Source organism: Hemibagrus wyckioides, linkage group LG25 (genome assembly GCF_019097595.1).
Source record: "Hemibagrus wyckioides isolate EC202008001 linkage group LG25, SWU_Hwy_1.0, whole genome shotgun sequence".
Taxonomy (NCBI): domain Eukaryota; kingdom Metazoa; phylum Chordata; class Actinopteri; order Siluriformes; family Bagridae; genus Hemibagrus; species Hemibagrus wyckioides.
The window spans coordinates 16,696,943-16,723,391 of NC_080734.1; the positions used below are offsets into that span (position 1 = coordinate 16,696,943).

At 42.5% G+C, this 26,449-nt stretch overlaps 2 protein-coding genes across 6 annotated transcripts in view; both read right to left on the reverse strand.

Annotated features, from left to right (window-relative positions):
- The window catches only part of dnm3a (dynamin 3a), a 37,918-nt gene extending 15,662 nt beyond the window's left edge, over positions 1–22,256 (reverse strand). The window contains exons 1-17 of one of the 4 annotated variants that reach the window (XM_058379254.1): positions 22,015–22,251; positions 21,561–21,768; positions 16,122–16,195; positions 15,577–15,726; positions 15,277–15,480; positions 15,099–15,197; positions 14,344–14,504; positions 11,661–11,803; positions 10,909–11,044; positions 10,759–10,826; positions 10,503–10,641; positions 10,335–10,421; positions 10,164–10,234; positions 10,014–10,065; positions 7,787–7,816; positions 6,162–6,275; positions 724–833 (exon numbers count right to left, since the gene is read on the reverse strand). In XM_058379254.1, coding sequence (XP_058235237.1) covers positions 724–833; positions 6,162–6,275; positions 7,787–7,816; positions 10,014–10,065; positions 10,164–10,234; positions 10,335–10,421; positions 10,503–10,641; positions 10,759–10,826; positions 10,909–11,044; positions 11,661–11,803; positions 14,344–14,504; positions 15,099–15,197; positions 15,277–15,480; positions 15,577–15,726; positions 16,122–16,195; positions 21,561–21,721 — 1,799 coding nt within the window. In that variant the 5' untranslated portion in view covers positions 21,722–21,768; positions 22,015–22,251. Of the gene's footprint in view, positions 1–723; positions 834–6,161; positions 6,276–7,786; positions 7,817–10,013; positions 10,066–10,163; positions 10,235–10,334; positions 10,422–10,502; positions 10,642–10,758; positions 10,827–10,908; positions 11,045–11,660; positions 11,804–14,343; positions 14,505–15,098; positions 15,198–15,276; positions 15,481–15,576; positions 15,727–16,121; positions 16,196–21,560; positions 21,769–22,014 lie in introns of all 4 variants that reach the window. The other 3 variants (XR_009203562.1, XM_058379255.1, XR_009203563.1) reach the window with 3 other exon arrangements.
- Positions 22,257–22,545: 289 nt separating this feature from the next.
- The window catches only part of mettl13 (methyltransferase 13, eEF1A lysine and N-terminal methyltransferase), a 19,271-nt gene continuing 15,367 nt past the window's right edge, over positions 22,546–26,449 (reverse strand). For both annotated transcript variants that reach the window (XM_058379680.1, XM_058379679.1), the window contains exons 4-8: positions 26,285–26,449; positions 25,986–26,171; positions 25,590–25,802; positions 24,446–24,577; positions 22,546–24,297 (exon numbers count right to left, since the gene is read on the reverse strand). The exon at positions 26,285–26,449 is cut by the window's right edge and continues 25 nt beyond it. In XM_058379680.1, coding sequence (XP_058235663.1) covers positions 24,005–24,297; positions 24,446–24,577; positions 25,590–25,802; positions 25,986–26,171; positions 26,285–26,449 — 989 coding nt within the window. In that variant the 3' untranslated portion in view covers positions 22,546–24,004. The remainder of the gene's footprint in view (positions 24,298–24,445; positions 24,578–25,589; positions 25,803–25,985; positions 26,172–26,284) is intronic.

Here is a 26,449-nt window from a genome sequence, read left to right on the forward strand (position 1 = left end):
CCTATAGCACTGCCCGTGTGTGTGTGTGTGTGTGAGCATGAGAGGAAACGTATAGCATGTGGTTGCTTTTACATTAGTGTAAATCCCTCAAGTTGATGTGAATCTAAATAACGGACTGCATTTACTTGTGAATGTTGACCTGAGAGTGTGTGTATGTGTGTGTGTGTGAGTGAGTGAGTGTGTGTGTATATATATCCACAACTTTTTAAATCTACTGCGCTCCCAGTTTGTGTCTAGCATAATAATTTTCCGGGAAACTCCCAAGCAGAGAGCAGCCAGAAGAACAGACACAAATTCCACCAGTAAGAGCAGAGAGCGTGGACACACAGGAGAGACGGACTGGGGTGACTGGTAATACTCGCCGTGTTGGAGAACAGGGTGGAGCGTTTGTCAAATGCTGTGTGTGTCGAGTTTTACGGGTTTTCTTATGAATTTGAATCTGTTTTATAACTGCCTGATGATAAATCACTGTGCAGCTGTGAGCAAGTGTCATGACCTCTTATTAGTGGCAACACACACACACACACACACACACACACGGGTCGGTGTGTGAATCCTGAGCTGTGAGTCACTAAATTGTGGTTTGTCTGTAACTAGCTGTGTCTCCATTTCCCAGTCTACAAGCCTGATAATTTCTGACAACCACGCAAATGTAAACCCTCTCTACATAAACCCCTCCTGTCTCTGTGCAAGTCTGTGTGTGTGTGTGTATACACCACTGACCTCTGCTCTGTGTTAAAAATGGAAAAGACATGTTTGCTGGACATGAAGGTCTTCTCCACATAGCGCACTCTCAGGTTGTCCAGAGGCAGCATGTACTTCTTCTCCTTCTCCTAAGGGGAGAGGTCAGACACAGGGCAGAGATCAGGGGTGAGGAAAAGTCACGCTTTTGAATCTCGAGCTGGGCTCAAAGCTGGACCTGTAACCGGGCGTGCATGCCTCTAGGGCTGCTCTATGCAAAAATCAATCAATGGACATGAACCATTTTCGAGACAGGTTCTGTTCCACGTTAAACCAGATGTGGGAAAGTCCTAATTGATCTTATTGACTTTAGCATTTTTAAGGACCTGAGTAAATGGGCAGAAATTCATTCAACAGCTATTCTGACAAATTGAAAGCTTCTGTGGTGACCCTGTGTGGTCCAGGTTATACAAGCATGCTATCGTAATTGCTTAAAAAATGTCTTACAGTGAGCGTTTCTGTCTCGAGTCGAGTTTGCGGATTCCTAATAGCACATTGGGATATTTTTAATTTACCCGCCTTCGAGGTAGCAAGTAAGAAATGATCATCTGATCAACATTTTATTTAATTGATATCCATTTGGATTGAGCTGTTCATTGTGTTGAATATCTATCTATCTATCTATCTATCTATCTATCTATCTATCTATCTATCTATCTATCTATCTATCTATCTATCTACTTTTTCTGAATAAAATCTGGAAATAATCATCCTTGCAGAAAAAAACTATTTGCTAAATGTCAGTCAACAAAACCTCTCTTCGTCTCACACAGACCAAAACCACCGGGTGTCTTTTCTCTAAATGTAAACTGAAAATGAAATCAAAATACTAATAAAAAGACTCTGGATAGTTAACTGACATCATAATCAAAAGCGCATAAAAAAGAAGAAGTATAAAATGAAAACATTTCAGTCGAGGGAAAAACCCACTGAATGTAATTGCTGCCAGAGAGTTAAATAAAAAAAAAATAAAAAAAAGAGAGAAAAATCCTGCATGATTGGAGAGGTCGAGGTCGTGTGGGCATTGGAATTTGCCAAAGGAATTTTTCTTGATTATTTCTTCCTTTGAAAACCGAATCCTCTAAACACACAAATAACACAGTCTGAATCGAATGGGAGCATGTGAGAGCGTTTAACAGATGCTGCAATTTTATGTTTAACACCAATCAGCTCTAATACCAGCCCAAAAGCAGCGTCGCGCTGGTCCTAAAGAGTCCCACAGCTGGAGTGATCTATATCCATGTAATCAGAGTTAGCATAGCTGGAGGGGGGGGCTTACTGAAAGACTGTGCACACGGGGATGCTGCGAGGTTTTCGGTGAGTGGCAAAAGGCTTGGGAGGGAGAGAAAAAGAATGAAAGGGGGATTGAAAGATAGAAAGAGAAGGCCCACATGTGGAAACCATTATTCGGCCTGAGCCTCTAAAACACAACATTTCTCAAAAAGCTCCCCCCCCCTTCGCACCCTCTCCCCCTCCTTCTGTCCAGGAGGGGCTGGGGTCTCAGGAAACGGCTTGGATTACACTGTGAATAACGAGGCAGCGGAGAAGTCGCAGAGACGGAGAAAACCGGAGGCGAAGACAGACAGGAGCGAAGACGGAGACTGATTGTGATTTTGCGGCGCAAACACAGTATAAATTGAAGGGAAGAAAAAATAAAGATTAACTAAGACTAAGTCACATCCTGTGCCCTTTTCTTTTATCCCCTTCTTCTTTTTTTCCACTTTCACTCCACTCCCTGCACCCCTCCTAGTCTGTGTACCCCTCTAAAACTTTCTCTTTTTTCCCTTTCAGAGGCCCACTTCCTGCTGGAGTTTTTAGAGGTTGAAAAAAAAGGTCAGAAATGACGAGCTGGCGTTAAGACTACAACATCTGGTACCGCTTTAGAGAGAGAGAGAGAGAGAGAGAGAGAGAGATGGAGCAGGAAACGTGCAGAAGAGTACTTAAAGTACAGAAAGAAGATAGATATGGGAGGAGACCAGAGAACTGGAGAACTGCTGATGGAGGTGTGGACAGCAGAGCATCGTAGCAAAGGATTGAAAGTCTGAAAAAAAAAAAGAATTTTGATGGCAACCGAGGATCCAAAAAATCAATTCCCCCAGGGTCCTATCAACCCTTATATGGCCAGCAGGTTCCTCCCTCTCTCTCTCTCTTTCTCTCTTGCTCTCTCATTCTCCGCCCGCTCTCCCTCGTTCTTCTCTCGCTCTTTTTTCACCATGCCTTCCCTAAATGTGCTGCCAGACTGCCGGCTACAGGAGTGAAATGTGCCACGTCAAGACTGGATACTCAACCAAAACGACAAGGAAAATGCACGGCGACTCCGGGACCGAGGCGTCTCCCGATACTCAGAGACAGGAACGGGACAAAAACGACCACGGAGCTCTGGCGCGCGTCTCCCTGCCCTCCCTGTTTCCCGACGTCGGGAAGCCAGTGAGAGATGGAGAGAAAGACGGAGACTATTTCTATCTTGTTTATTTTTTAATCTTCCACCTCCTCCTGTGAAAGTCTGAGCCAGTGAGAATGGGCTGAGTGACAGAGTAGGTAGAGAGGAAAGAGGAAGTTGAGAGTGAGAGAGTGAAAGAGAGAGAGAGAGAGAGAGAGAGAGAGAGAGAGAAAGAAAGTGACAGGAAGGGATGGAACCATCTCCTGCTCCGTCATCCCAGTGTTCAGACTACCTGTTCAGGATCATACTGGTGTACAGTAGTCTGCACATTGGTTAGACTGTGCATGGACCGGCTACGCTTATGTGAACTTAAACATCCACTCACGTACCTGAGAAGCTCAAAGTACCCATCCTTTGCGTATTTATTTGTTCTTTCATTTTGAATCGAATGTTTCTTTAGTGGTTATGTTGGCAGCCAAGATTTTTTTACTGTGTCTGATAACCAATCTGCTCGTCTCCTGTCACTGTGGTGTGAATGCCTGAGTGTGAGAACTGATTCGCTTGTGTGGTTTGGCGTTTAGTGATCAGACTGATAAATTGCTGTGGTTTCAATGACTGCGCAGACGCATACGCAGTCAACGTAACTCTGAATAAGCTTAGCTGATACTAGCTTTAAAGTAATGTGTAGAGTAGGGGGATTAGTTTAGTGGTTGGGGAGTGTGTGTGCTCCTGGTAAGGTGCCTCATGAGCTCTACATTAATTCACACTGTTGCATGCATGGAAAACTGTGTCTGAACTAGTCCTACTCATATACAACCACACACACTATATATATATATATATATATATATATATATATATATATATATATATATATATATACACACACACACACACAGAGTGAGCGTGGCGATGTAAGAGAGAGATTTAGCAAGAGTCATCTGTTTTCCCTCATGCAGCATGAGTGTAAGAGACAGAGCTGGAGAGAGAGAGAGAGAGAGAGAGACTGCAGGAATGTGTGTCTGTTTAGTGTTGGGATGGTTTACCCAAAGCAGCGGCACCAGAAATACCGAGACAGCTATAACAATGGCAGCCTGTAGCTGTACAGCTGCTGAACTATTAGCTAATGAGAGAGGAAAGGAAAGAGAGAGAGAGAGTGTGGGAGAGAGAGATTGAAGGAGAGAGAATAAGAGAAATCTGGCTATATGATAGGCTATAAGGGGTGAAGGGGTGCAAGAGTGAGAACCCATGAGGGATCTCTCTCTCTCTCTCTCTCTCTCTCTCTCTTTCTCTCTCGGCAGGCTCTTGGAGGCTGGTGTTTGGACAAAGCCTTATAATTTTCCAGCCAGGAATGTGTATGGTCCCAGAGAGACTGCCAGCCACAGAGAGAGAAAGAAAGAGAGAGAGAGAGAGAGAGAGAGAAAGATTTAAGACACAGGACGAATCAAGTGTGAAATAAAGATGAATGCCAGACAAAAATGTAGAGAAAATCACTGCACAAAAAAAAGCAAGGATGTGAGCGCAGACTTAAAGAAAAATAGGCGTAGACAAGGAGACAGCACTAAAACTGATGAATGGCTTCATGTGGGTTCCAAAAATAATCTAAAACACCTCCAGAGAGGTATATAACCACAGAGGGATGTGACGGCATGTGTGTTTATGAAAATTGTTTTAAAAAGTAGAATAAAAAGATAATAAAGCCCACTTTTAGAATGAAACTACAGATTTGGAAGTACCTTACCTGTATACAGGATCATGAATAGGTTCTGCATACACGCCTGTACGTTTAATTATTTATTTAATTATACTTATTCCTATCTTTGGAAGATGTTGTAGTGAGGACTTCTAAACTTTAGTGAGGTAGGTCATTACAAACTGATGCAAATCTGTCTATCTATCTATCTATCTATCTATCTATCTATCTATCTATCTATCTATCTATCTATCTATCTATCTATCTATCTATCTATCTATCTATCTAATGCATTTGCTGTTACAACATTACCATGAACATACGAGCGGAGCAGTCAGCAATAAATGACTTTCTGTATTGCTACGTGTAATTTTATTATTCAGGGTGTAACGTATGTGGCCCTTTGTGTTAGGCTGTGAGGCTGTAATTAAGTTTTGCGCTCCAGAATTGCGCAAGCGTCTGCGTAGTCACATGGGGAAGTCTTTACGCGCAGAAATATTTGTGCAGGCCATTTTGTGGGTCTGTGATTAAACTACAACTGTTTCATATGCCTTTATATCACTGACTGTTTGTGTTTCTATGTGTTTATTCATCTAACCATTTGTATTTGGCCCAAATGGGAATGTGTGTGTGTGTGTGCATATGTGTGTGTGTGTGTGTGTGTGTGTGAGTTTGGCTTGGGGGGAATCCAGCTGTGTCAGGGTGATCTGATCCAAATGCCTCTATTCCCAACAGAGACAGAGAGAGAGAGAGAGAGAGAGAAAATGAGAGGGCAAGAAAGTGTTAGAGGGGGTCACAGAGGGCAAAAAAGGAAAGGAAGAAAAAGGACAGAGCAACCTATAGAGAAGTGTAAAAATTGGCAGATGTGATGGTGTAATGGTTCGAATTTTTGTACGGAATTGGTTTCCCATACCAAATCAAAGCATTCTCAGTGCTTGAGTAATTAGTGATGTGCCTGATTTCCTAAAGTATCTGAAATTCATTTTATTCCTTCAACAGTGTTGTGCCACGAGAACAGACGTTTGTTACATGACTTGTCCTGTACCTCCATTCAGGTCTTTTCCCAATGGCAGAGCATGCCGCCATTGGCTGAGAGCGTTGTCTGTCTGCCTGTCTACACTTGCTGTGCAGAACTTCCTGCACCTGTACAGCAGGCACAGACAGGCAGACAGATGGCAGCCCACCTGGCAGGCCACACGGCATGAGGGACGTGCCGAACAGCCAATCCTGTCTCGCTCGAAATGCTAGCGCTCAAACGTTTCACGAGACGTGCCTCGTCATCGATTACCTGAACCTGAAAAATTGAAAACAAATGTTCACGTGAAACAGAAGCAGCTCAAACCTCACCTCGTCATCTTTGAACCAGGAGAGGCTCTCTGCAGTCAGCATGAACCAGTACTCTCTGGCTCCTCCCTTCATCAGACTAAGGTTGTTGATGGTCAGCCAGCCTTTTTGGATCACCTGCAGAGCAAAAAAAGAAGGTCAGGACTGAAATGTGAGGAGGGCGTGATCCACAGCAAGGCGGAAAGAAAGATACCAGAAGGAAGAGTGCTCTGGAAAACAGAGGAAGAGAGGTGTTATTTGAAGATAAATAAATAAAGAGTCATGTGATTGAATATGTGTCTGAACAGAAGCATATTAAAATATATACAGAAATGTTTCTGTGTGTTTTAAAGAAGCTCTATAATTAATGAAGTCAATTGCTTGACTAAAAGAAAAAGAGACAGTAAAACATGGAGCATAGACACATCCCCGGGCAGTGTGGCTGCAGGATACGTACTGGCCGGCAGAGGAAAAGGAAAGGACTGGTGTAAGATCATAAAGGAAGAGGTGACTAAAATAAGAGTGATACAGGCAGAGGATGAGAGAAAATGGAGGGATGAGGGGGTGGAGGTGATGAAAGAAAGGGAAGCAGAAAGCCCAGCTGGCAAATAGAGAATGAAGCGGACGCACACGTAGAGCGAGTGAGAGAGACAATGAGAGAGAGAGACCGGTGAAGAGGACCCAAATTTCCTGTCCGATTGTAGCCTGTGTACAAACTTGACCACTGGGATTCTCTCACTTACAGCATGTAAGCAGAAAACAAGTCTAAATCCAAAGCCATTTACAGTAAGTAGAACACATAGTCACAAGTACTGTGTCTGGTATACTCTTAGATATGTAAAAGGGGTTCTGTGTAGAACTCTACAATAAAGTGCTTCCCTATCAAAAAGGACAACAAATAGGGAAGATAAGAATTATTTATTTCCAATGAACCATTAAAGAACCCTTCCCAATAGTGTAACACAGTATAAAACACCACAAAAGTTGGGAAATATATACAAGTCTCTGAAATTAGTTTGAGGAACTGCTGTGTGGAATGATCACATTAAGGCCATGTCATGAAAAACCAATGATATTAACGATCACATTCCAATACAATATGCACATGGTCTCGGTACATTATGAGTAATTTGAAGTGTTTGATTCGGGTTGCACGAAATCCATAAAAACTCACCTACCAACACTGTGTGATCTCAATAAACTGTACATAAACACACGCACACCAGATGGACTGAGATCAGACTCTATAAATCTACAGGCCTGGAGATTCCACAGGGGTCGGTTCGGATGTGTTTGGAACATGGTCACGTGATTACATACTGTAACACTTACAGCTCTTCATGGATTAAAGGAAGTATCAGCATTAAAGAAAGCAGCTTAGATTGCTGGAAGATAAATAGGAAAGGCTTTAGGTTTCTCAGAGGTTATGGAAGTGATTCAATAAGAAAGAGATGTTTTCAAGTCGGAGTGATGAGTCAAACGTAATAAGCCATATGGATTAAAAGGCATTCCATTAAATAGTCTCGATCCCAGAGTTCTGCGAGGTGTGTGTGGCGTGTGTTAGAAGCTACAGATAGCAGAATGAGAAAGTACAGTTGATAGGCGATAGACGGCAGACAGTAAAGCTTACAGACACGTAGGGCTCGTACAATTTGACTGGACGGTGGAGGTGCAGCACCCTAAAAATTTCAGCAGAGAAAATAACACTGTTACAATAGAACTAATGGACGTCCCGATTCAGACAATACAACACACATTCATCAAATACATCTCAATTCTTGCGTCAACAAACCAATAGGAAACAGATATAGACAGGAAAAGAGTGTACACTTGCAAAAAAAGTGTATTTCGAAAGTGCATTTTTGTGGAGCGTTTATTAGTGAACATGATAACACAAAGGCTTCATGCTGTGTGTGTTTGTGTGTGTGAGTGTGTGCGTGAGTTACTCACCATGCCCCCTGCAGAACAGGCTGAGTAGTGCATGAGCGCAAAATATAAAGTGGAGGGGACGAGACGAGACAGGGAAGGGAAGGGAAGGTGAAGTGTGCATGGAGCCATTTAGGATGGAATTAAAGGAAGAGTTGGGAATGTTACACAAAAACCTGTAGTGACCATGTGAATAAGCTTCACGATAGGATACATAAGGATGTGAAAATAGATTAATTACAATTACTGTGTGTTTTAAGCTACTAAAATTGAATGAAGCAGCCATATTAGCATAGAGCACTACAAGGACAGGAAACCATATATGAGAATGTTAACAGAAGCTTAATATGTTAGATGTTAGTGATGAATAATTGCGAATCTGTGATCGCAAAACTGAAGAAGGAAACACACAAACCACAGACAACACAGAAAGAGGACATTAGGTACAGTATCACAAATGCTTCATGACTCTACACTCACTGCAACACACTAGAGATGCGCATCGAGACTGGGATTTTTAATCTCAAAACAAATGACTGTATATTTGTGTTTGGTTTGAATGCTCCTGACTTGTTAAGGGCTGCAAATGAAAATAATTGGTTTGTTTATTACTACACCATGATGGTGAAATGGGAAACAGTGCCACCTGACAGCTCCCTGGTTTGATTCTGAGCTCAGGGTCTCCCCATGTCCCAGTAGGTTCTCTCTGTGTTCTCCAGTTTCCTCCCACCTCCAAAAACCATGCCAGTAGACGAACTGGCTTAAATAAATCACCCCTAGTTGATGAGGTGTTATCTCTATACCTCGTCTCGCACCCAATGTTCCCGCCACCCAGACCAGGATAAAGTGTTTACTGAGACTGTGAGAAAGTGTTTGTTCAGCCCCCCTGTCCCTCTAGGCCCCTAGCTGTGCAGACTCAGATGTCTACACGTTTTTGTGCAGAAAGTGGTGCAGCTTTTATGTAAATAAACAAGTGACAACATCAAGCTGCATTTCGCCTTTCGAAAGTAATAAATTATTTATCTGCATATGAAATTTGAACTTTCTCTGACTTGTTTACAGCCTGCTGGGAAACTGTGTTCGAAATACAGTAATAAAATAGAGCTGACAGATAAAAACAACGAATATACCTGAGTTTATTTAATAAAAATAACCTTTTTAAAACCAGGATCTGCAATTTGGGGACTAATACGACTTATTAGAAGGAGAGTCCCAAATCGCATACTCGTGCACTATTTTACACCATCGTGCATGTATTAAGTTTAAACAGATGAAAATTTCAACAAAAAGTGCCCTTTATATACCCAGATCATCGATCGAAAAAGAAGTGTTGAATGTTGGACACTTCATGCACTCAATGCTTTACTTTCGTATTAGAAGAGGGGCGGGGCTAGTAGGCACTGATGCTGGATAAGAAACATTTTTCAAGATGGCCGACGACACTCGAGTGGACAAGATATCTAACAAATGCATTTTAATTAGCTCACTTTGTGTGATATATTTATTAACATATTAAAAATTCACCATACTCTGCTAAAGCCAGTGGCTTCACATTACGTCCATTGTTTTCCATTGACTGGGAAATGACTTTTACTTCCATGAAGTAAAAAAGTGTTCCCATTGATACTACTCTTCTAAAAATAGTACACTAGACGGTAGACCACATCTTGCGTAGTGTAAGTGCATAGTCTGTTAAAAACAGGAAATTAATCATTTTATCCCCTTTAAATGAATAATAAGTTAATGAAAATATTACTATTAACAGTGTCTACTTATTCAGGAAAAAAACTGAAATGATAGCTCATTCATTGCAGTGAAACAGAACGAAATAATATGAGGTGCTCTGGCTTGTGAAGTGATCAGATATAGGGAGGCAGATTTTATAAAACCAGCCCCGTGTACATCTCTAAATCTCACCGTCAGACTCCACTTTACATAACACTGACTCACCTGGTTCCACGTGGAAGGCTTTCGAGGAATCTGACTATTTCTCTGTTGTGCACTTGAAATACAGAAAAGAGTAATAGAAAGAGAATAGCGTGATTTGTCATCATACATCTTGACCTGGCGTGGTGCTCGTGCGTGGATAGGAGAACTCACTTGGCGAATCCGATAAAGTCTTCATGATTGGTGTTAATGTAGGACAGCTGAATCTCTATTGAAAGGAAAATCTGTTGGAAGATAAAAGAGGGTAAGATCACAGAACACAAGGCATGAATTCATGCAGTGCCAAGTGCGTGATAAGAGATTTCCATGCACTTTAGTTCTAACCTGGTCTTTGGTTCGTCTCTCTTGCTCCCGAATGTGTGTGGTCACTATTCTCTCCGTCTCGTCCTGTAGCTTTGGAAAGATCCCTAACTGGAGAACAAAAAGAAAAGATCCTCAATCCAAAGTATGCATGTGTTATGCGCACCGCACTTCAGCACACACTTATCATACCTTGCTGATGCACTGCCTCACTGTGGCTATGAGCTCCTGAATGACCAGATCAACACATTTAACACACGGTCCTTTGAGCTTTACTATCTCTTTCTTCACAATGGCCTCAAACGCCAGATCAGGAGTGAACAAGCCTGTCCTAGACAAACAAACAAACAAACAAACCAACACACACAGCATATGTACCTATGAGCTGAGAATATAATACACTATCGGCATAAAGGTGGAATAAAGCTGTGGTGTTTGAAAGCCAGACCTGATCCCATGTATATTCTTGATGGCATAGCTTATCTCTCGGCGCAACTCTTTCTCATTAAACTCCATCTGATGAGTGAAGGACAATGAATGAGTGTGGACTGTTAGTACTATCAATAAAACATCAAGATTTATGATGGCCAGCACATACCTTGATGAGCTCGAAGGGAAAGCGCTCATGAAAGATGCGATTGATTTTGGCTCCCCCTGACAGCTGAACAGTGTCCACTTGGTTTCCAGAGCCTTCAATCATCTTCTCAAAGTCCAGCCCAAAGTGCTGGATTAGCCTGGATGACAAAGGGTGCATCTCAATCAGTTTCCTAGTTCAGTAGTCAGGGCACTGATCACGGAGTCATACAATTTAAAGACAGAATCCTTCCAGTGTAGTGGAACATTCACTCCCTAAAATCTCCCAGTGCTTTTTCAGCCAAATACAAATGTAAGTACCTTGTTATCATTGTTGTAGCTCTCAAACAATCGCTTATATTAGTGAATTTTAACTATATTCGATGTTCTCTATACTTTTAATGACTTTTAAATGTTTAATGAGTCCACTCAAGGATCCTGCTTTAAAACATCTGTCCAGTCTGCTGCTGACAAATGCCAGTGAAGTTTTACAAGTAGTGAGTATGCAGTAATGTGGTTGGAAATCGAGTCATCAGTGTCCCAGTACGTTGTGAACCAGTGCCAAAACTTGTGTACGCCATATACTGAATCACCATCTAAGGAGCTAAGGAGCTGATTGAGACACACTCTGGATTTGTGAGAATATTTGTAAAGAGATTTAGTCTTGCATGTAAAAGTTCTGACTCCCTGCATCTACTGATGGTTAGCCACAGGTTTGGGAATGTTTGTCTCTGTTTATACTGTAGAAATAAATTTTGACTGTATGGAGTGACTTACTGCACCAGTGCTTTGGTCTTGCGTGAGTGGTCATCAGGGTTCATGTGTCTGTATTCCTCAGCCTCTTTATCCAGAGAGAACAGCTGAGACTGCAGCCGGTTACGGAACGCTGGTAGCGTGTCCCGGATGTGATTGGTCAGTTGCTATGGATACAAGAACGGTACCATATATATATATATATATATATACACTATATTGCCAAAAGTATTCGCTCACCTGCCTTGACTCGCATATGAACTTAAGTGACATCACATTCCTAATCCATAAGGTTCAATATGACGTCGGTCCACCCTTTGCAGCTATAACAGCTTCAACTCTTCTGGGAAGGCTGTCCACAAGGTTTAGGAGTGTGTTTATGGGAATTTTTGACCATTCTTCCAGAAGCGCATTTGTGAGGTCACACACTGATGTTGGACGAGAAGGCCTGGCTCTCAGTCTCCGCTCTAATTCATCCCAAAGGTGTTCTATCGGGTTGAGGTCAGGACTCTGTGCAGGCCAGTCAAGTTCCTCCACACCAGACTCTGTCATCCATGTCTTTATGGACCTTGCTTTGTGCACTGGTGCACAGTCATGTTGGAAGAGGAAGGGGCCAGCTCCAAACTGTTCCCACAAAGTTGGGAGCATGGAATTGTCCAAAATGTCTTGGTATGCTGAAGCATTCAGAGTTCCTTTCACTGGAACTAAGGGGCCAAGCCCAGCTCCTGAAAAACAACCCCACACCATAATCCCCCCTCCACCAAACTTTACACTTGGCACAATTCAGTCAGACAAGTACCGTTCTCCTGGCAACCGCCAAACCCAGACTCGTCCATCAGATTGCCAGATGGAGAAGCGCGATTCGTCACTCCAGAGAATGCGTCTCCACTGCTCTAGAGTCCAGTGGCGGCGTGCTTTACACCACTGCATCTGACGCTTTGCATTGCACTTGGTGATGTATGGCTTGGATGCAGCTGCTCGGCCATGGAAACCCATTCCATGAAGCTCTCTGCGCACTGTTCTTGAGTTAATCTGAAGGCCACATGAAGTTTGGAGGTCTGTAGCGATTGACTCTGCAGAAAGTTGGCGACCTCTTCGCACTATGTGCCTCAGCATCTGCTGACCCCGCTCCGTCAGTTTACATGGCCTACCACTTCGTGGCTGAGTTGCTGTCGTTCCCAAACACTTCCACGTTCTTATAATACAGCTGACAGTTGACTGTGGAATATTTAGGAGCGAGGAAATTTCACGACTGGATTTGTTGCACAGGTGGCATCCTATCACAGTTCCACGCTGGAATTCACTGAGCAGCTGCATCCAAGCCATACATCACCAAGTGCAATGCAAAGCGTCGGATGCAGTGGTGTAAAGCACGCCGCCACTGGACTCTAGAGCAGTGGAGACGCGTTCTCTGGAGTGACGAATCGCGCTTCTCCATCTGGCAATCTGATGGACGAGTCTGGGTTTGGCGGTTGCCAGGAGAACGGTACTTGTCTGACTGCATTGTGCCAAGTGTAAAGTTTGGTGGAGGGGGGATTATGGTGTGGGGTTGTTTTTCAGGAGCTGGGCTTGGCCCCTTAGTTCCAGTGAAAGGAACTCTGAATGCTTCAGCATACCAAGACATTTTGGACAATTCCATGCTCCCAACTTTGTGGGAACAGTTTGGAGCTGGCCCCTTCCTCTTCCAACATGACTGTGCACCAGTGACCAAAGCAAGGTCCATAAAGACATGGATGACAGAGTCTGGTGTGGATGAACTTGACTGGCCTGTACAGAGTCCTGACCTCAACCCGATAGAACACCTTTGGGATGAATTAGAGAGGAGACTGAGAGCCAGGCCTTCTCGTCCAACATCAGTGTGTGACCTCACAAATGCGCTTCTTTAAGGATGGTCAAAAATTCCCATAAACACACTCCTAAACCTTGTGGACAACCTTCCCAGAAGAGTTGAAGCTGTTATAGCTGCAAAGGGTGGACCGACGTCATATTGAACCCTATGGATTAGGAATGGGATGTCACTTAAGTTCATATGCGAGTCAAGGCAGGTGAGCGAATACTTTTGGCAATATAGTGTATATATATATATATATATATATATATATATATATATATATATATATATATATATATAAATATATATATATATATATCCACGTAGGACTTAGAGGGCTTTCACACTGTCAGATTAGTCTGAAACAGAGTACGGTTTGCATGAAAAATTGGTAATGTGAAATCTGTCATGTGGACTGGGAAGCACAGCAGGGTAGCGAACCCGAGACTACCTGTAGGATGTGGTGTGAGTTCAGTTTCACTGGAACTGTGCTGTGATTCCCATGAATTTGAAACGCAACTTGTACTCGGGTCTGCACTTGTTCAGGAAGTAAAGTAACCTGCGTGCATGTTTTAGCCAATGACCACAAGTTTAGTTCGGACAACACACATGTAGCATGAGTGGCAGGGGAAGATAGTTATGGGACACGGAAGAGGTGCGGTGCCTTACTGCACATTATAGCACCAAAATAATACGGTGAAATGATGAGATTGTGTTCTCCATGTGTGTATGCGATGGTGTAAGATAGAAATAAAAGCCATCAGGGTTCCATAGAATCAGTGAAACATTGACAAGCTGCAGTCAACTATCCGCTCTGTAATTTAAACCCTGTCTCAATTTCTTTTCTATATATCACTCTCTTTCCCCGTCTCTCACTTGGTTGAGGGCCCTCTGCAGGTAAGGTGTGCCCATGTGGTCGGCCATGTGCTTGTAAGCTGGATGAGACAGGAAAAACACCCGCTCTGCAGCGATTGCCGCACTGATGTCCTTCTTCCCCTCAATGTCCTTCTGACTGCGGTTCACCACTCCAATGTAGCCTACACCCATCCCCGAAACACACACACACATTAGTAGAGAAATAATAAATATGCAAATTAAATTTAACAAGAAAAGAATGACACAACAAACAATAAAGTAGTTCTGTCTATAGCATACTGGAAAAAACGGAAGTATATTTAGAGACAGTGCTCTACAGTAATCTGCATGGAAAATAAGAAAGTATGAATGAAGAGAGTGTGTGTGTGTGTGTGTGTCTAATGCATTAAAATGCAAGCATGAAGCATGAAGTCCCGGCACCTGGCCTTGCTTTTTGCTGCTGTTGAGAGCACGGCCTATGCTGGTTGGCACCGGTTCAGTTCCTATAGGCCAGCTCTGGCTGTAACCTAAACCCTGTGGCAGTGGGACTACAGGAAGAGAACTTGGGAACTTGTCTCATATCAACACCATGACCTCATACAGATTTGCTTACAGTTAGACAACTCCATATGTCTGCACATGTCCATTCTATGACAATAGATGAATAGTAATTTCAGCAACATTAACAAAAAACCACACTGACTGTATTCTAGCACTACTAGCCTTTCTTAAGGATTAGCCTAGGCCTGTTTTCAGACTGATTTAAGCACGTGTACCTCTGCGTAAGGGCAGTACCCTGTTCTCGAGCACGTCTCGGGCATCGGTCCCCTTGTCCATCAAATCTAGTTTGGTGATGACGCCAATGGTCCTCTCACCTGAGACAAGACACTGAAAATCATAAGGAAACAAACAAACAAATCTGAGACGGAAAGAAACTGTTCTGTTCACCCTCACCCTTTGGGTCAACATCTTTGGCCAGTTTGAGGGCATCTGAGTTGGCCAGGTCCATGTTTGCAGGTGTGACGGCCAGGACGAGGCAGTTTTCCTGGCAAATGTACTGCATGATCATGTCTCTGATCTGGTATTCGATGTCTGGAGGCTGATCCCCTACTGGGACCTTAGTGATACCCGGCAAATCAATGAGAGTCAAGTTGAGCACTGAGAGAGAAAAAAAATTAGGACACATTCATATGACTTAAGTGTATGAAGCTCGAATGAAAAAGTAAAGTTTCAGGAGATGAGTGACAAGTGTACCGTTGGGTGAGTAAACACGTAGGTTAATGGGAATGGAGGAAATGCCCTTATTGGCTCCTGTAACTCTGTCAGTCTCTGCTTCAATCTCTTGTCGAACCTCATCAAAGTTCGTAAACTTCTTCCCTTTACAGTGCAGGAACTCAGCATACTCTATGAAAGAGGGAAGAAGGAGAGGTGAGAAAGAAATTGGGGAGATCATTTCAATGCAAAGAACGCATTTAATTCATTTAATAGGATTAATTCTCTCTTTCACACTCTTTTTCTTTCCATCGAACAGTTAATGGAAATACATGGGGACACACTGACCCCCAGTGGTTAAAAAAATCATGCACGTAATCAAGCGTTCAGCCGTCACGCCTTTCCTTTTCCTTTACTGATTAGATGCATAAAAAGCTGATAAAATCTGTAACATCTGTCCCAGCTGAGAAAGCCTAAAAGGATCACTCAGTTTCAGAGATACACACTGAGTCAACAAGTCAATCTTGTGCAGTCACGCAGCAGTGTTTTGTGTGTGTGTGTGTGTGTGTGTGTGTGTGTGTATCTACCTGTGCTGGAGCTGATTAGCTGTAACACAAGTGGTCTTCGAGTGACAATCCCTGAGCCTCTCGGTAAGAAATCCCTTGGGAAAAAGAAATAGTCAGAGTAATTTTAACCTCATACACATACCTGGAAGAGAGCCAGAAAAGACAGCATTCTTAGACGAGGCCGGGCAATGTGTCATGGACGTGGTGAAACTGTAAACCCAATAACTCTCACTCCCTATTCCAGACACATTTATTACCCTCCTCACTCCACATATAGGACAGCGTGTACAGTAGTGGTACAGGATGTGATGGTGTATATACAGTATTAGAGAGCTGTAAGATCTTACCAGTCATTAGCCTTTAGTGTGTATACACTCATTAAGGTCAAAGCCAAAGCATCATAGCATGGAAAGAGTAAAAATTACACAGATCAAGAGACAAAAGTCCATAACAGGAACAAAAATAGGACAGATCCAAGGTTGGAGTAATGATGAATAATGCTGGTAATGATGGAGACCTCAAATCCATTCACACATCTTCATTTGTCAGGTAATTTTGTCAAAAAAGCAGCTTAGATTGGTGACACAATACAAGTAAAGAGCAACAATGGTTCTCCTGCAGTTCAGGGATATGAGTCAAGCTTTCAATCATGACCTTTTCATACGTTTTATTCAAACCATATTGTTTACCTCTTTCATCAATACGTATATTTACATTTTTTGTTCAACAGCTGCCCACACTACCCACAATGCTGTTGGGCTACCTGTTGATCGTGGTGTCAGTGGGAATTCATCGTTACCTAAAGTGACTGATTTTGCATCTCTTCATTTTCTTGCATGTAGGAGCACTGCGTCATGTATTGTCTGCTGGAAGAGCATCCTAGAGAACATTTCATCATGTTTCCTCGGATGTAGGAGAACCCTATAGGGCACTGCATGATGTGTTGTGTACTGGAAGAGCATCCTAGAGAACATTTCATTATGTTTCCTTGCATGTGGGAGAACTCTATAGGGCACTGCATCACTTATACTCCACTAGAAGAACACCCTAGAAGGCACTTCATCATGTTCCCTTGCAAAGAAGAGGACCCTATAGGCCACTGCATCATGTGTTGTCTACTGGAAGAGCATCCTAGAGAGCATTTTGTCATGTTTCCTCTCATGCAGGAGAACCCTATAGGGCACTGCATCACTTATTCTTCACTAGAAGAACACCATAAAGGGCACTTCATCATGTTCCCTTGCAAATAGGAGAACTCTATAGGGCACTGCATCACTTATTCTCCACTAGAAGAACACCCTAGAAGGCACTTCATCATGTTCCCTTGCAAATAAGAGGATCCTATAGGCCACTGCATCATGTGTTGTGTACTGGAAGAGCATCCTAGAGAGCATTTTATCATGTTTAGCATGTAGGAGAACTCTATAGGGCACTGCATCACTTATACTCCACTAGAACTACACCCTAGAGGGCACTTCATCATGTTTTCTCGCATGCAGGAGAACCCTATAGGTGTGTTGTCCATTGAAAAAGCACCTTTTAGGGGATGTTGCAAAATTTTCTTGCACACCAGGCCACAATAGAGGGCAATTCATCATGTTTCTTCACATGTAGGAGAACCCTATAGGGCACTGCATCATGTATCACCCGCTAAAAGAGCACCCTGGAGGGGACGTCGCCATGTTTTCTCACACATAATGGCACCCTTGAAGGCACTTCATTATGTTTCATCTGAATGGCAGCCTTTAGAGCATCATCACATTTTTTCGAGGCACTTGATCACATTTTCTCTTTCAGAGGGTTATTTTTTTTCATCCAGGGTGGCACCAGAAGGAGGCGAATCAGCAAATGAGCAACTGCCTCGCTAAGCACATCACAATTATTGCAAAAGAAATGTATTTCATGTATTTCAGGATGAGGTTTGGTTTTAATTTAATGGTGTGGCCATCATACACCATACAGAAAAACGATCATGCAACTAAGAGCTACACAACACATCATTTGATCATCATTATCACTGTATTGCCATTGTGAATACTGGAATCATATAAAGGAAACAAAAATATCTTATAGGTTCCAGACATGTTCTCTGTGGGTGTGCTGACACATCGTAGCATTTCATTTTAGTCTAATTAATGCAGGCTAGACTTTCATGAAATCGTCGCTTCTCCAGCTTGTTTTAATAGACTCCGGATCATGCTGCATTTACTATATATAGCTTGCCGTCTCAGGCTTTCAGACTGAATCATGTCTACAGTTCAAACAGATTGATTTGTGTATTTAATAGTTTGCGTTCTTCATAAAACAGTAAGGCTTCTCTCTATTCAAATAATAAAAACAAAACAAAAAAACATGCAAACTAGTCCTGAGCTTTAGACCAAGAATGAAAAGAAAACACCCCTGGCATGAATGTATTTTGTTCCATTGCTCCACCTGAAGCAAACACACAACAGACCTCCTGACAAAAACAAATACCAAGTACTCAGCCTTCTAATATGTCTTCCCTTACTTCATTGTTATGTAGTGCATAATCGTATGGCATTCGCTATGGAAGAGATTTCTGCCTCTGCTACAGAGATTCAGTTAGCGATGCAGGAATCAGGGTGTGTGAAGCTAAATCAGAAACACAATCTGAAATAGAGAGGGACCTCCCTCCGGAGCAGACCCAGTTAAACGCACCAGAGAGCTAAAGAGACGGAGATGTCAGCATGCAGGTACAAACTTAGCTGGGTCACGGATATATCAGAGATCAAAAAGCCTTGGTGTGGGATCACTGAGAAACATCACAACATGCCATGCTGTAGTTACTGTGTATCAGTGGAAATGTTTTGGGTTACTTTGTCCCGTCAGGAATTGACTCTGGCAAATCCACATTCCTCCTCCACAATGTGTCGTATTATTAGCCTAAACTCCGTCCGTTCGCAACACTTGCCTCTGACCTCGACGGCCGGTCCATGACAATGCTTTCATTCAGACCACTGTACCTCTCTTCTTTCCTATCTGTCTCTACTCCTGCTCTCACTCTCCAAACCCTGCACTACCGAGTGCTCTAAAATCTCATGTTCGTGTTTGCTGAAGAAGGTCAAGTCAGTGAAGCTTGTTTAGCATTTTGTCACAGCATATATAACGCTTTAACTGTTTTCACATTAAAACATAGACCCAATATGTCTCTCTCTCTCTCTCTCTCTCTTGCTAGCTCGCTCTCATTCTTATTTCCCCAAAGCAATTCATTCCTCTCTCCTCATCTCCTTCGGCTTCTAGCTGACCCTCTCATATCCGCAGGCCTCTGTGAACAGTAGGCAAGGACAGATGGCTTGTGGTGCTGATGCACAATGATTTTTTCCATTGCTATGGCTACATCATTGAGTTCTTTTAAATAATATGACTCTGAACAGGCCATCGTATAACAGTGTGAATAATGTAGGCGAAAAAAGCTACTTTAAACCGTAGACTAGTTAAATAGTAAGGAATATTAGTTGTTTTATTAATAGTAAGGAATATTAATTGTTTATCTTCAGTAAGTGCTTTATCCTGGTCAATCCTGGTCATGTTGTTTATCCTGGGAACACGGTCCATTATAGGGCTCAGTCATACACTCATTCACACCTGCAGTTCATTCCCGACATGTTATTGGAAGATGAGAGAAAACCTACATGAACAAAGTAAGAACATGGCAAAAAGAAACCAGGTAGCAGGGTTGTAGTGTCACTAATCTAGGAGGTAATACTGCTATAGGCATTTGTGATGACCAAGTGTAATCTTTGGACTGCTATATTATTCAGTTACCTCTGCAGAGAGGAAAACCCATTTTGCTTTGTGCTGCCATACAAGAAGGCTTTCAGTGGCCTTATTTCTTACCATATGTGGGTCGCATTATGAAGTAATTGGTGTTTTCTCTCACAGTGCTCCGTTAGAGCTGGCTACAGAAGATCAGTATAACTGATTTGACGCACATTTATACACACCTCTCACACTACTCATGTCAGAGATAAGCGCTCAGCTTCTGCTGTGTGTCAGAAACAGTCATCTGAAACAGCTAACCTTCACCCCACTTCCCCACTCTTTAAAACCGAGCAGGACAAACAATGGGCTGGTTTTTTACTAACAATCCCGGTTTCCTGTGGACATGCCCAAAACATCGGCAAGGAAACTCTCTTGGCAAGAGAGCATCTTCCGTAGAGCAACTGTACTCCTCCTCAAAGCAAAGCAACATGGAAGCAACAAGCAAACTAACATACAGATAACTATAATTTCCTTAAAAGGACATTTTTAGATCCTTAAAAGTTCAAGTCACTCAATTAGCTTTGTGTCGTTTCTCATCGAAGAAGAAGAACAATAGATTGTATGTAGACTGTATATACAATATTGCCGAAGGTTTCTAGACACCTAACCGCCACACCCATATGTTGAAGACTGCATTCCAGATTTATTCTCCCTCTGCTGTTATAATAAGCACCACTATTCTTTTAAGGCTGCTGAGGTGTTCCCGTTCATCCCGAAGGTGTTTAGTGGGGTTGAGTCAGAGTCAGGGCTCTGTGCAGGAGATTTTGAGTTCTTTCACTCCAACCATGTCTTCATGAAGCTCGCATTGTTCACAGATACATCGCCATGCTGGAACAGGTTTGAGCCTCTTAGTTCGAGTGAAGGGAAATGTAATGCTACAGCATACAAAGACATTCTATACAACTGTTTGGGGAAGAAACAAATATGGGTGCAATGGTCCCATAGGTAGGGATGTGGTAGATTGGTGGTAGGTGTTGAGCAGAAGGTTGTGAGTTCAAATCCCAAGTCTGTTGGGCCCCTGAGCAAGGCCCTTAACCTTCATTTGCATAAAAGTGAAATAAATTGTAAGTCACTCTGGATAGGGGTGTCTGACAAATGGTCAGGTGGATATAACAGATTATATTATCTATAAAAGGTAATTATACAATCAATAAAGATTTATGTATTGAATTTGTTTAATGAATCACAAATGTGGCACTCAGATGATTTCAGGTTTTTATTAATAACGTCTGAGTTTTCTCATGAGAATAAAGCTCAACGTTTAAGTGACAAGGACTTTCAACAGATGTTCAAATGAAACCTGATTTTAACCAGGAAATTACTTAAGAATTAAAAAATGATCAACTGATGTATGAAAATGTCTCGAAACACCTTTCCTTGTTGCTTCCCAATCCATAAATCTACGCCAGATACAAACCTTTTTGTTTTTGTCCATAAATACACGAGATGTTTAGTAAGAACGAGATGATCACTTTGCGTGAACAACGAACATGTTCTTGGCTCCTGATCACTGCACTTGGCAGGAGAAGGAAGCTGAAGAAGCGGCTGCGGTGCAGACTACAGATGAGTGTAGGACCCTCTGCACCTGTTGCCACCACACAGCACATCCTGCACCATCAGAGATGTTCCTCAACACATTCACGTCCAATAATAATAATAATGCCTGTGGTCACCTACCTGCCCACGAAGTTCTCGAGGACGGACGACTTGCCCGCACTCTGTCCTCCAACCACGGCGATCTGCGGCAGATCCAGATTGCAGCTCCTGCCGAGGACACTGAACGCCTCATGGAGTCTGTTCACCAGCGGGATGAGCTCCTGCATACCCTGGTTCCCCATGATTACCCCCTGACCAGATCTGTACTGTGATCCAGAGATGATGATGTCTGGAGGAAAGTGTGTAAGAGAGCAGCGGCTACTTTAATCACTGAAACGTCACTGTTTTCTTTAAGGGGTGTGTTTGACAGGCTTTATGCGTTTCCAAGTATCTCTCTGAAAACTTCTTGTCCGATTGATCCATTAAAATAAGTTGCTCTTAATAATAATAATAATAATAATAATAATAATAATAATAAATAGTAGTAGTAGTAATAATAATACTAATGTTCATTTAGGAAGGCATGTTAGCTTACCACGTCCTCGACTCGGCTGTCACTTCGGATCCAGTTCTGGGCGCATACACGGAGAAAGTTAGCTGTCCAACTGTTTATCTATATTTTCCACACTACAGAACTGACACGAAGTTGTCCAAACAAGTCTTGCCACCGGTAAAAGTGTCCAGTTCAGCTGAACTCGGTTCGGTTCGGCTCTGTTCTCTTTCTCTCTTTCCCAGCTGGAAAATACTGACAGTTAACGGTCCAGATTAGCGCATGCGCAAACGCCATCAAACTCTTTCCAGAGACAAACAGGAGTGCGAATTCAGTACTATTCACTACACGCTCCCTTTCTGACCTTTGGTCGAGTTAGTGGACCTTTAACATATGTTAAAGTTTGAAGTGGACGTATCTAAAAGTCATTTAAAGCTTTATTATAATAGATAAAGTGGTAGACAGGACGGATAGCCCGCCTTTTCTACAGTGACAGTGTCCAGGACACAGAAGACAAGCCCGAGTGCTATAGTAAAAATAACGAGACTGGACTCTGAGGCACGCTGGGAATTTTGTTGTTTTGTTTATTTTTAATCCAATTATTAAAAATAAATGTCTATTTCTTTAGTTTTATGTATTCTTATGTATTATTGTGGTACATGCACCGATCAGGCATAACATTATGAGTAGTGAGAGATGAAGTGAATCAGACTGATGATCTCCTCATCATGGCTCCTGTTAGTGGGTGGGATATATTAGGGAGCAAGTGAACATTTTGTCCTCAAAGTTGATGCGTTAGAAGCAGGAAAAATGGACAAGCGTAAGGATTTGAGAGAGTTTGACAAGGGCCAAATTGTGATGGCTAGACCACTGGATCAGAGCATCTCCAAAAATGCAGCTCTTGTGGGGTGTTCCCGGTCTGCAGTGGTCAGTATCTATCAAAAGTGTCCTTTATGTCCTGTAAGTATCCTTTAAGTGCTGTAAGTTGCGAGGTGGGGTCTCAGATTAAAAGGATCTGCTGCTAACAACTTGGTGATCAGATACCACAGCATACCTTCAGGGATCTAGTGGAGTCCATGCCTCGACAGGTCAGGGCTGTTTTGGCCAAACCAAGCAGGACCAACAGAATATTATGCAGGTGGTCATAATGTTATGCTTGATCAGTGTACGTTAACACATTTTCGGTACATATCATTATTACAGAATTAAAATAACGCAGTGGAACTTTTTCCATTACTGTATCACGCACAATCTCCGTCCACCTGCCACAGGAACACCTGGAGTTATCTAATCAGTCAATCATGTGGCCGAAGCAAAAGGCATGAAATCATGCAGAAACAGTTCAAGAGCTTGCATTAATGTACACATCAAACACACAGAAGAAAAGAAAAAGTGTGATCTCTGACTTTAATCATACCATAGTTGTTGCAGATAGGTTAGGTGGAGTATTTTAGAAGGCGCTTATCTTTGGGGATTTTTCACACAACTGTCTCTAGAGTTTACACAAAATGGTACAAAAACATGTTACACCTACATTAGTGTACGATCCAAACAGGTGTTTTGTATAACCCTGAACACGGTTACTTGGTTTGATTCTGATTCAGCTTATAGTTTCATATGTTCCTCTGCTCATGACGATATTTTTTGTTTTTCGCACCATTCTGTCATATTTTTAGATCAATATTGCAATGAAATTTTTATATATATGTATTTTTTTTTACATCAAAGATGTAAAAAACTGACCCATTCCCTCTGAAACAACAACTGATTCATGAATTTCCTTTTAAAGAAAAAGGGGTAGGTGCTGAGGAGCTCATTTCTTAGGATGAATTAAGCATTACAAACTGCACTGAAAAAAATCAGGCACAAGACAAGATGTAAAGAGCCAATGTTGTTGTTAACGCCATAGTTTCAACAATCAAAAATCATCTACTTTTGGTTGTAAAGGTAGCTGATTTCAATTTCTTAAAAAAAATTACAGTTATATTGAAATGGGAACTTCTGTGCCACATTCTGACACACATCCTGACACAGTTCAAGCTACTCGCAGGTCTTTCAGCATTGCAGTAATGTCTATTTGAGGGTTAAAAGCAGCATTCTGCTTATGGCTCTTCAGCGCCACCTGTAGGTTTTTAGCAGCCTGCTGCAGCTCTTGTGGGATGGTTTTTGGTTTGTCTTGTACCACTCCACCATGGGAACACAGCAGCACCTCGTTCACTTCACCCTCAATAGGGCGAGAGAGCACACTCGGGAAAATGGCCTGTAAACGCTCCAACACTGACTGCCTCAGAGCTGAGTCACGACACACCAAGTTTAACATAAACACTCCTAGAGAGGGGGAGAGAGAGGGAGAAAGAGAGAGAGAGTTAGCATAATCACTGTGGTGTATGTACAGCAACACACTCGTCTATCAACTATGCTAGCTCAGCAATAATTAAAAAAATTGAAAAAGAAAGACATCCGAGGTGAAGCCTACCCCGAGGAGTCAACAACTTGCAGACTTTCTCCAATAGGGGGGTTTCTACAAACGCCGGCGGAGGGCAGCTCATGCCCAGGGAGCGGTCCTTGCTGTCAACATCGAAAATGATGACATCATAGGAATGTCCTCCTATAAATAGGGATGGAATGAGGAGTGAGAATGAGGAGAGTCGGGGTGAGGTCGCCTGCCAGCCCTTACGAGGCATTTCAAAAGAGATCACATGACTGAAAACATATCTATAGCACTCGTCATATAAATATCTATTGTTTTAGAATAGATGCAGGACTATTAAAGCTGATTCTCAAATTATAAAGAATTTTGAACCGGGTGGAGTGAATATATTAACTTGTCAACATAAACTCACCATCCAATTATTAGGAACATCTGTACACCTGACATCTTGTCTCTGTGAACCCTTTGGGCGGATTTTAGTATTTCAGAAATGAAATAAAGATTTACAAATGTGGTGAGCGGAAAAGCTTCTCAGAACACACATCAAACTTTAAAGCAAATGGGCTACAGAAGAAAAAGATTCCCACCAAAGATTTCACTTCTGACAGCCAAGAAGAAGAATCTAAGGCTATCAGGTACTGAGACTCACACAAAATGGACTGGAAGACTGGGAAAAGTCCATGTGATTATCTTTAATTCCCTAGTTTAAGTGAATCTGTACCCATGATAGCTGCAGATTCTTCTGTTGTGTGTTCTGGGATGCTTTTCTGTTCACCGTGGCTGTAAACAATACTTCCTGGCAGCCTGAATCTGTCTGTTTTCCTCTGGTCTCTCTCATATTACCAAGGTGTTTTCACTCAATGTTTTTTGCACCATTCTGTGTAAACTCTAGGAGATCAGGGGTTTCTGAAATACTCATCTGATACCAAAATTCAGGCCCCAATTTGATGTAAACAAGCTCTTGACCCACAACTTCTGCACTGTGCTGCTGCTACATGACTGGCTGATTATGAATGAACTGAATGAACCCTAACCCTAGGTGTTCCTTTTAAAGTGGACAGTGTATGATTGTGAATGGTGGCTATTTAGTATTTACACTTAGTTTACTTTACTCTATCCAGATACATTAAAGAACATGTCAGCAAAAGCATTATAGCAGTAAGCTTCAAAAGACACTATAAAACCTTACCCTTGCTCTCCAACATGCTGATGTGTTCAAGACCATCTCCCAGTATGACCTTCAGCCTGTCATCATTCTGGAACCCAAACCAGGTCTTTGCTACCTCCAGTACGGCTGGGTCGAGTTCCACGACATCCACCCGCACACCGGGCACAAAGTCCCGTATGAACTGTGGCAGACCTCCGCCGCCCAGCCCCACCACCAACACTGACACCTGACCATCTGTACAACACAGAAAACATCAAGGAATACAACCTGAAAGCAAAAAATAGTTTTATTCCTGTTATTGCTGAAGATTTACAATGAATATGTTTAATTACTGCTTTACTGTTTCTATTGAACTCAAGGCCTAAGAGTGATATCCCTGTACCCCTTCTCTGCCAGTCCACATTTTGCAAAACATACCTTTATTACCGATGGCCTCCTTTCCCAGCACGGCAAAGCCTGCGATCATCACCTCGTGATGAGTACAACAGAGAAATCCTCGATCTACTGTGTGATTTTTGTTGGCTGAACCTGGAGGTTCAGCTGCAGCAGCAGCAGGAGGGGGTTTTGTTTTCCTTTTGTTCTTCTTTTTCTGAGCAGGACCAGCTGGAAAAGCAGTATAATGACGCAAAAATGAAGACAGTTCACATCTAGTTACGCAAATATTTTGGTAGAATGCTGATTTTAATTTGATCTAACACTGAGAATAATCCACTCACTTGTAGAGTTGGCTCGCAGGCGGCTTTCAGACTGCACCAGCTGAGTGTTGTTCATGAAGATTAATCTACGATAGACGTGACCGTCCTCTCCGCGGACATCTTCAACCGAATACTCGCCCGTTAGGCCACTGACACCTCGGCCCACCACCTCCCTCCAGCCCAGGT